This window comes from Helianthus annuus, chromosome 8 (genome assembly GCF_002127325.2).
Source record: "Helianthus annuus cultivar XRQ/B chromosome 8, HanXRQr2.0-SUNRISE, whole genome shotgun sequence".
NCBI lineage: Eukaryota > Viridiplantae > Streptophyta > Magnoliopsida > Asterales > Asteraceae > Helianthus > Helianthus annuus.
In genome coordinates this window covers 55,338,360-55,348,754 of record NC_035440.2, presented here as the reverse complement: position 1 = coordinate 55,348,754, position 10,395 = coordinate 55,338,360, and the positions used below count along the sequence as shown (strand labels likewise).

Here is a 10,395-nt window from a genome sequence, read left to right as displayed (position 1 = left end):
CAGCATTTAGTTAGTTTTTATTTTTCTTAGTTTAAAACATTTTTCTAACCTTTTTGATTTGATTAGACGTTGAGGATAAACCGGTATTAAAAGCTCTTGTGTCCTTGGACGACCTCGGTATCTTACCAACACTATACTACGTCCACGATGGGTGCACTTGCCCATATGTGTGTTTAGTGTTAGTAAATATCGTGTTTTATAAATTTAAAACTTGGCTAAAAGTGTAAAAAGGGCTTAAATATATATCTAAAAACATATATACACTAACACGCATCAACACACGCTAGGGCAACTGCACCCATCGCGGATATAGTATAGAGATGGCAAGATACCGAGGTCGTCCAAGGACACAAGAGCTTTTAGTACCGGCTTATCGTCAACGTCTAATCGAACCAAATTTTGAGAAAAGATTTTTAAACTAATAAAAAGATAAAAAAATAAAATAAAAATAGATAGACAAGAATAAATCACTTGGATCTGACTTATCTTTCATGTACCCTTTTGATGATATCCGCACTTTGGGCATTTTAAGAGATTATCTTAGTTATAGTAGTAGGCCCATATTTTGAAGGCGACGTTACCCTCAACCTAGTGGTTTGAGTTAGCAAGAATACAATCCCACTAGGTCGGAATATTGAAAGATAATTAAGTTATTAATGCAAAATGTGGTGGGCCCCCTTACGGGCAGCTGGCACCCTCAACCCGTTGGTCTGAGTCAGCAGGGATACAGTCCACACGAGGTTCGTTTAAAGTTTTAATAGTAGTTTCTGAATAAATGGTGCAAGTGATTTCTTAATCTCAGTCGGGCCAGTCATTCCCGGCCAATCCATGGAGTAGTACTAAACTTGCACCAGGTTCTCGCAGGATCAATACACTGAACGAAACATAGAATTATCCAACCACCCTTCTAACCCCCTTCCAAGTAGTTTACATGCTTTATATAGACCGTAAAGACATGAATATGTGAATAAATGACATATGAAGAATGGTTGAATAAATTCGCCTTCAATATAAAAAACTAATTATTAAAGTCATTAATACATACCCAATTAAGAAGTAGCAAAAGATTGAAAATCATAAAAGAAATACATAAAAGATATGTCTTCACCAAGTGTTGTAATAATTTAGCCAAGCATGACCTTTGTTTGACAAAGATTCTTATGATCAATCTTGGATCTCGAGAGTACACACACACTCTAAAAGATGGAAAATGGATGATGGTGGTGGATGATGGTATTGTAATGGTGGTGGAGTGGTGGCAAGTGGGAGAGAAGTGGTTTGCTAAGGGATGAGTTGAAATGAAACCAAGCTTCTCTCTTTATAGCTGAAAACAGAACCTCAACACGGCCCCGTGCCCACCTGACACGACCCCTGTTGGTCATTTGTAGGATCGTTTGCAGACCCGAAACGAGTCGTTCAGAGGCGTTCTACTCAATATGAAAGGCGGAAACAGACATATCGAGTTCGATGCAACAAGATATTCACTTTAAATGTCGTTCTGATTGATTTGACAAAGTTTTACAGCAAAACAACACTTCGGCAACACTTCGGCTTCTGGAAACACACATACCAGAATGAATCAAACGAAATTACCCGAACCCTATATATTGCCTTCCTAATTTCGCACCAAGCTGACTCACACGAAATTACCTACAAGCGAAATTATAATTTCGCACGAAATTACATAGTAATTTCGTGTGGGATTACACATTAAACACTTCATGCGAAATTACCTAATTCATGCGAAATTAGACTCTAGACATGTTTTCTCGATTTACGTGCCCTACAATCATGCAAGACTCGATACAAGACGAAGTCGACAGACGTATGCACCAACAGACTCCCCCTCGGATGTTGACGAGTCTTCAGTGTCGAGTCTTCAACGTCTTCAATCTTTATCAGTCTGGCTACTCTTTCTGAAGTATCTGACAGTGTAAAACTTCTTCAATCTTCTCTTTTCTCTTTTCTTCAGCACCAACAAATAATCTCCCCTCGGATGTCTTCAGACTCCCCTATTGATATGCTGGCTCTCTATCACTCAGAATCAGGATCTGAAACTTGGCTATCCTGCACATTCTCTACCTCACAATAAATTTCACAAATTTAAAATTTGACAAATTTATATTTCATTTGCAGATATTCATTTAGAATGTTCTAACAATGTTAATTTCTGATGAACCACATATAGACAAAATATTCAAAATCTTTTCTCATTTTTCACAGACTCCCCCTCAAATGATGTTTATCACGTTTAGCACTTGGAACTTTGAAAATCCGCTCTGCAACATCAGTTGTCGAAAATATTTTTGGATTTTTCAAAAGTTTATGCTAAAACACACTCAAATATTTTTGGAATTTTTGTTTTTAATGAAATGCAGTAAAGAAGTTTTTACAGACAATCTTTTTGTGAGTTTGTGTAAGAGGATCATATCAATTTATGAGACAAATCACCAACACCGTTAAGCTTTAAACATTTTAAGTTCTAAACAATTCAGTTAGATTGTCAGTATACTGGTCCATTTAAATTTTTATACAAAGTTCAACTGCTCCGAGATACGAGATTAGTGTTTTAAGGACTTAAACTTATTCGCGTGTCCCACCTCTTGAATATACTCCCGTATCCAGATCCCAATATTCAGTCTTACAGGTGAGTATACCTAGATGATATCTGTTAAAGGGTTAAATGCGAAACCATGAGAGCTCAGGTCAGAACTTCCGTTCGTGCAAAGAGATGATGGTTCGACTTTAGGTGTGTTCCCTTTAGAGAATCTTTTCTTCAACAACACATGATTAGCATTTTGCAATGTTTCATCATTTTTTTGTACTGAGGGCTAGCTTTAAGATTAAAGCAAATGCAAAGTATTATTCGGGGACTAGGCCATTGCTTCCGCAATATCAGAAGTCCCGGGATAATACCCAAGATATCACTGAGTATAAAGACCTAGTATCTCAGAAAGAGGGACCTTTCAAACAAGATTTCGGGGGTTACCCATATATCCGAGAGATGTTCCCCACGAGATAAGTAAGTTTGATATTTAGGTTTATATCTCGAAAACAATCTACTAAATGTATAAAAACCTACTGGCACATCCACAGTGAGATTGTTTATCACATTTGACTTTCCAATTCTTTAGCATGTTGTGATAGTCCACTGATGTATTATCATTTCCTCTTTTATACAACAAAACTCAATTTTCATTTTATTATGTTTTTGGCTTTTTCAAATTTTCTTTCATTTTATCATGTTTTTGGCTTTTTCAAATTTTCTAATGTTTTTGGATTTTCTGAAATTTCTACTCCCCCTAAAATGCAAACACATATAAAGAAATTTGAAAACAAACTGTACAAGAAAATGACAACCTGATGAGAATAGCTTCAATTCGCCATCCACTTGGCATAAACAATCAGAACTCCCCTTTACAACAAACTATTTTCCCATATGATTTCAAAACACTTAAGTTTGTTTTAATCAAAATTGTTTTTTCGGAAAATAAGTTTTGTTAAATTTACCACTTGTAGGTTAGGGGCTCATCACATTTCTTAATCAATCCACTTGTATGAAGATTACATCAAGTTCAAATTAATGACCTTGATTAATCTCTTAGTAAGAACAAACCTCTGTACCACTTGTAAAGATATAACAATGTCACAAACAAACCACTTGAAAATCGAAATATCACAGTTACCAACCTGTGAATTTCTCAAGAAAGATGCCGATTCCTACTCCACACATACCAACCTGGGAGTTCCGGCAAGTCAGGATTTTACTTGTGAAAAACTGCCATCCAAGCCTGACCAAACTTGGATGTTTCCTCCTCAACCTCACTTGGATAAAAAGTTGCCTTCTTTGTTTCATAAAAGTCTTTTATCCCATTCACTTTACCCTCAACCATTTTCCCAAAAATCTTTTTATCATTTCCATTAAAAGCTTTCTCTACATCAAATTCTTTCTTTTCAGAATAGAATTGATTCGAGATCTCAACCTTACCAACTTTTGTTTTAAAATTTTCAACCCTCAATTGTGGAAAATTGACATCATCCGTCGGAGGCACTGAGTTTTCTTCTTTAACCTCAACTTGTGGCTCCTCTGACTTTGTGGAATCAGATTCATTGCCAGATTTCACCCCAAACTTCTTAACAACCCACATTTGATTTTCATGATTAGCTCTCTTTTTGTAAAAACTTGTCTTTGAACACTCACCAACTTCATATGTTGAATTTTCAAAGATTTTAAATTTTTCAGTTGGTGATTCACTTTTCTCAACAACTTTTTCTTTGAGTTTTTCAGAAACTTCTTGTTTTGTTTTTGTTGCTTGAGAACAGTTCCATGCAATGTGACCAACTTCATTGCATCTGTAACAGGTTCTTGTCTCCTTTCTTTGATAAACTCCATTCTTCAATTTCTCTTGTTTCTTGGTAAGGAATTCTCTGTTTGAATGCTTCTAGAATGAGCTTTTTGATTCCTCTTCACAGCTTGTCCCTGAAATAAATTTTGTATTTGTTTTAGAAATTTTCTCATTTTTATGATTTTTAGGTGGAATGAATCCAAGACCTTTCTTTTTAAAATTACCGTTATGGTTTGGTTTCTTTTGAAAACCAGAACTAGAACTGTAACCTTTTTTCTTGTTTAATCTTTGTTGAACTCTTGAAGTGTATTTTTTAGGTTTTTCATTAAGATATACATCTTTTATTTCAGAAATATTAATTTCTGTTAATTTGAAAACCTTTTTGATCTTTTCAATTTGAACACTATTGGAAATTCTTTATCAGAATATAATTTGTCAGAATCATTCAAAGTATATGCAACTTCAAATGTTTCGTCATTCAAACTAGATTTTGATAATAGAAACTCTTTACTGTAAACTCTTTTAACCGACGTCTTTGAACTGTCGACTGACGAACTCGAACTTTTGGCAAACGAACTTGAAATTCCAGACTCAGACTTTGACTCAGACTCCTCATCTTTATCCAACACTTTATCGACCACCTTTTTTTATTAACTCGGACTCATGATCAGTATCAGACGATGTAAAAGTAATGTCAATGTTTTCTGGTAAATCATCGGTTATTTCGGACTTTAACTTTATATTGACTGCCTTTTGGACTTGCTCCTCATTTGGTTTTCTGGGAGAATAACCTTCCCAGATCGGAGGTGGACACTTGTTATAACTGACACTCTGTTTCTTACCAGTATCCTTCTTCTTCGGCTTCTCATCATCTTGAAATGCTTCCAAACCTGCAACAGTTGGATAAATTCGACCAATCAAATAATCAGAACTAGAATAACTTTGCAACAGTCTTCTAATTCTTTCATTTTCAATCCTCTCAGTCTCCAACTCTTGCTTTAGCTTTGCACATTCCTGAATGTAGTGATTGATAGCTTTTTGCTTCGACATCATCACTTCATTCATCATCGTTAATGCATCTTCTCTTTCAGAATTTGTTTTCTAAAGACCAGTCACTGTTCTATTCAACACGTCATACCATTCTTTCACATAATTGAGATTGAATAGTAATTGTTCTTTCATCTTATCTTGCTCGCTCAACTTTTCATCTTTCTCTTCGCACTGCTTGCAAGATTCCAAGTATTTAAGACATGGTTTGATAACTTCAACAGTCTTTTCTACTTCAATAATCTTCTCAACTTCAACAACTTTCTCAACTCTTTGTTCAGAATTCTTTTCCTGATCAACACTATCACATTTCACCATTTTCTTTTCTTTTGTTGCTCGTTTATCTTTCAGCTTTTCCAAACGATCTGCAAAATAAAATTGAAAACTTTCAGGAGATAAATGAATTTTTGCAACATTAATGTGCCTTTCTTCCCCATCATCACCACTATCATCAGTTGGTGATTGATCAAACACTATTGTGTTTTCTGAACTATCATCTGAAGAACTAGAATCTGATGGTGATTGATAAAAAACTGTTGTTCTTTCTGAACTTTCATCTGATGAAACAGATTCTCCTTCTTGACTTGTCTCATTACTATCAAACACTTTCATCCATTCGGTCAGCAAATCAGGTTCTTTAACAATTTGAGCGATAAGTGCTACTGTTTTTGAATCAGGTGGAATGTATTTATCCCAGCTAAAACCATCTGCCACCTTTTCATCATCTTGATGAATGATACCATAATAAGCTTTCTTATTTTCATCTTCGATCATTCTAGCATGAGCAGTTTGTGGTTCCCTTTCTTGATGCGGTTGATGAGCAACTTGTTGATATATGGCTTTCTGATAGTAATCATCTTTTCCAAATGGATTCTTTGCTCCACTTGCCTCTTGATTTTTGCATTCTCTCTTAAAATGTCCTTTCTCCCTGCATCGAAAACAAGTAACTTTAGATTTATCAAAACCCAAAGTAGAAACATGTGCATCCAGAAAATCATTTCTTCCTGTAATCATTTTGAATTTTTCAGCTCTTCTCAAAACACTCGCTAAACACCATTTGATGTCCATAAGCTCCATTTCTTCAGCATCGATCTGATCGTAATCCTCTTTCATCAGCATAGGATTTCCGATCCTTCCTGCAACCAATCCCTCATAGGATTCTAGTACTGTAGCAAGTAATGCCATGTGATCTTTAGCAACTTCTTCAGAAAAACTTGACCATTTGGAATATTCAATGCGATGTTACATTGTATCACACAACCATTTCCACTTTTTGAACTTTGAGACTGAAAACTTGAAGTTAAACTCTTTGGATTAACACTTGGATATGAAGAAATTCCACTGCTGCTGTTTGGACTTTGATTGATTGATCCAGATGAATTTTCAGCACTAAAAGCAGTTTGAATTTTCGGACTTGCTTCAACATCTTGAACACCCCCTTTGAAATACATCTTAACATCTTGTTGTGCACTTGGATTGTTCATTCTAGCAATCTTTTGTTGTTCAAGATCTTGTCCTTCAATCTTTTCGATGAACTGAGAAATTTTAAAGCCATCATATTCTCCGGTGTTTTTTAAAATCATCAAAAATGTACCCCATTCTTTTTGAGGTAAAGCATCGGCTAGTTTGTCGACCCATTCTTCACGTTCTTTGTTGATATCTAGCAATGACATAGAACGTACTAAGTGACAATATCTTTCAATCAATTTCTTTGTGTCTTCTCCCGGTAGACTTGTAAATAAGTCAAACTCTTTCTTTAGCAATGCCTTTTTACTCTTAATCATTTTTTCACTTCCCGCAAACTTAATTCAAAGTGCTTCCCAGATTGAACGTGAAGTTTTATCATGTTGAAGCAATATGAATATGTCTTCTTTAATAGCTTGCTGGAGTAAACTAATCATCATCTTTTCAGCTTTGTACATGTCTCGTTCTTTGTCTGTAAACTCAGAAATCTTTTTCTCAACTCCCAAATCTGTACGTGATAGTACGTACTTTTTCTCAATACACTCCCAAGATCTCAAATGATTAGCTTGGACCCAGTTTTCAAAACGATCTTTCCAACCATAATACTCCTCAATACCCATAAGTTTCGGGGGTTTTTGCAATGTTCCAGTTTTATTTTCCATATTCATGTTTTGAGCAATGGCAGCCGGAGTAGTCGGAGATATAGCAAACGCGTTATAGAATTCTTCTTCCATGATTCGGTAACAAGTTTTTCAAAACAGATACTTTCAAGTGAAATTAACCCTCTCAAACGAAATAACCTACACAACACCTTCAAACGAAATTATAACACAAACGAAATCAGTATTTCAAACGAAATTAGGAATTTCATATTAACCGGCCAAACGAAATTTAATTTCGTATGAAATTACTCTCAATTCCAAACGAAATCACAACTTTCGAACGAAATTATGATTTCGTTTGAAATATTTCAAACGAAATACTAATTTCGTGCGGAATTAGCTGCAATTTCAAACGAAATAAGTCTCAAACCGTAATTTCGTGCGAAATTAGAATGCAATTCCACGCGAAATTATGCTGATGTCATCATATTCGAATAGATATTCAAACGAAATTCCCAATTTTATCAGTTTTAGATTGAATTAAGGTCCAATTCTTACAAGGATTTGTTAAAACACAATTTCGCTTATGATGTGTGAAATTCAAACCATTTTAACCGTAAAAACTTGTTCAATTTAGAAAAGAAGATGTAGAAGATAGAAAGTAAAATAAAGCTGAAATCGACAGAACTCCTCCTCCTGAGCTCTGATACCACATGTAGGATCGTTTGCAGACCCGAAACCAGTCGTTCAGAGGTGTTCTACTCAATATGAAAGGCGGAAACAGACATAACGAGTTCGATGCAGCAAGATATTCACTTTAAATGTCGTTCTGATTGATTTGACAAAGTTTTACAGCGAAACAACACTTCGGCAGCACTTCGGCTTCCGGAAACACACATACCAGAAGGAATCAAACGAAATTACCTGACCCCTATATATAGCCTTCCTAATTACGCACCAAGCTGACTCACACGAAATTACCTACAAGCGAAATTATAATTTCGCACGAAATTACATAGTAATTTCGTGTGGAAGTACACATTAAACACTTCATGCGAAATTACCTAATTCATGCAAAATTAGACTCTACACATGTTTTCTCGATTTACATGCCCTAAAATCATGCAAGACTCGATACAAGACGAAGTCGACAGACGTATGCACCAACATCATTCTCTCTCTTCTTCATTAACTTCAGTGTCAGGACTGGTACTAACACGGCCCCGTGTTGAGTTGACACGGCCTCGTGCCCATTGTACTTGCTTGTACTTGTTGTACTATCCAAGATTCTGCAATCTGGGAGTTGAGCACGGCTCCGTGTCCATTTGACATGGCCCGGTGCTGAACTGGCACGGCCCCGTGCTGAGGGTTGCACAACTCCATGTCAGGGTGGCACAGCCCCGTGTCAGGGTTCTGACTTGTTATTTTTGGCCTTAGGGTGAAGCTTGGAGAGTCTGTATGAAGTGTTAACTTCTCTTTTTTTGTATTTATGTGGGTTTTTGCCGTTAAGTTGTTCCTTTTGTGCGTTTAAGCTCTTTTGACCCTATAAATTAGAAAGCAACAAAGTTACATGCTTTTTCCAACATTAGTACTAAAAAAGGGTTGTTTTTATACCTTATTTGATACAATTTGTATGTTGTATTTTAAGCACATTAATCAACTAATCATACCAAATCAAAACTGCAAGTCCCACACATGTATACGAAATATAAACAACAATTATATGATTACTAGAAGCAAGCAAGGGCCTAGAGATGAAGAAGATGATCATCTGAAAGATGTGTGTGTGTGTTTGGTAGAGTGAGACAAGAGAGAGAGAGAGAGAGTACGTGAATGGGTGGTGGGGGCGACCTAGGGTTTGGGAATTGGTTATATTTTTTTTAAACAAAACTATAGTAAATGCACAAAAGGTCCTCCAAGTTTTCTAAATAAAAACTTGGGTAGAAAGTTATCAACATAACTTTTGTATCAAGACTCGCAAGTCCCTCTATTTGCAAAGTTAATCAACTTAACTTCATGTGTTAAAACTTGTGCGTGTAAACGAATAATACTTAATGAAAAGGGTTAACGACGTTAACATGAAAGTACGTGATGTCACATATAGACCATGATGTATGTGTAATTTTCATGAAGGAATTAGTAGGCACCAGGCCAAATATGATGACCTAATATTAAAGGGGTCAAAAATACCACTTTAAAAAGAGACATGTATTCTTATGCACAAACAAAATGAAAAACATTGTGGTTCTCATTTGCAACATTTTTTGTATTCTTGAATGTGAAAACCTATTTTACACAGCATCAACTTTACTTGAAATGCAAGAGGTAAAAACATGCAACAAACATGGGTAATTGTGATTCTTGCAACCCGAGACATTTTATCAGACATACTAGTGCCTTTTATGAGTAATTTAGATTCCAGTATTACAATAGCAAGAAGGATAGAGTAAACCTTATGTTGATTTAGAGTTTTGATTGCGATGGAGGGCAAGGGTGTGGTGAATTATGAGAAAAAAGATGTGCAATTGGGACATTAGGTATCAATTAGAATAGCAAGAATTAATATAAGGTTTGATATATGAATTTTTATCTGGGATTTGAAGTTTGGTCAGTGGTGAATTGATGATAATGCAGGATTGAGAAGAAAATGCCCTGTGAAATTATATGATGGTGATAGTTTGCTGATACAGAATCGATTCTAACGATGATTTAGGTCGAAAAGTGACTTGCGAATTTGGAAACAGGAAGAACGAATTCAATTTCTTTCTCCCTATGATCATATCAATTTCTCGATATGGAGAAGAATAGTACACCGCTCCAATATTGATGGAGAATTGAAGATTTATCGATCGATCAATAGATGAATTAAAAAGTAAATTAATTTTTATTAGTTTCATCAAAACTACGTGGTTTTGATGGATTACGCATCTAAGTCA

The 10,395-nt window shown here is 35.5% G+C and overlaps 1 protein-coding gene across 1 annotated transcript; it reads right to left on the bottom strand.

Moving 5' to 3' along the window:
* Positions 1–5,447: 5,447 nt before the first annotated feature.
* On the bottom strand, positions 5,448–6,877 carry LOC118480968 (interaptin-like). Its single transcript, XM_035975996.1, has 2 exons — positions 6,715–6,877; positions 5,448–6,118 (listed from the first exon to the last, which is right to left on the bottom strand). The coding sequence occupies exons 1-2, from the start codon at positions 6,875–6,877 to the stop codon at positions 5,448–5,450; spliced, it is 834 nt and encodes a 277-aa protein (XP_035831889.1).
* Between the last annotated feature and the right edge of the window lie 3,518 nt (positions 6,878–10,395).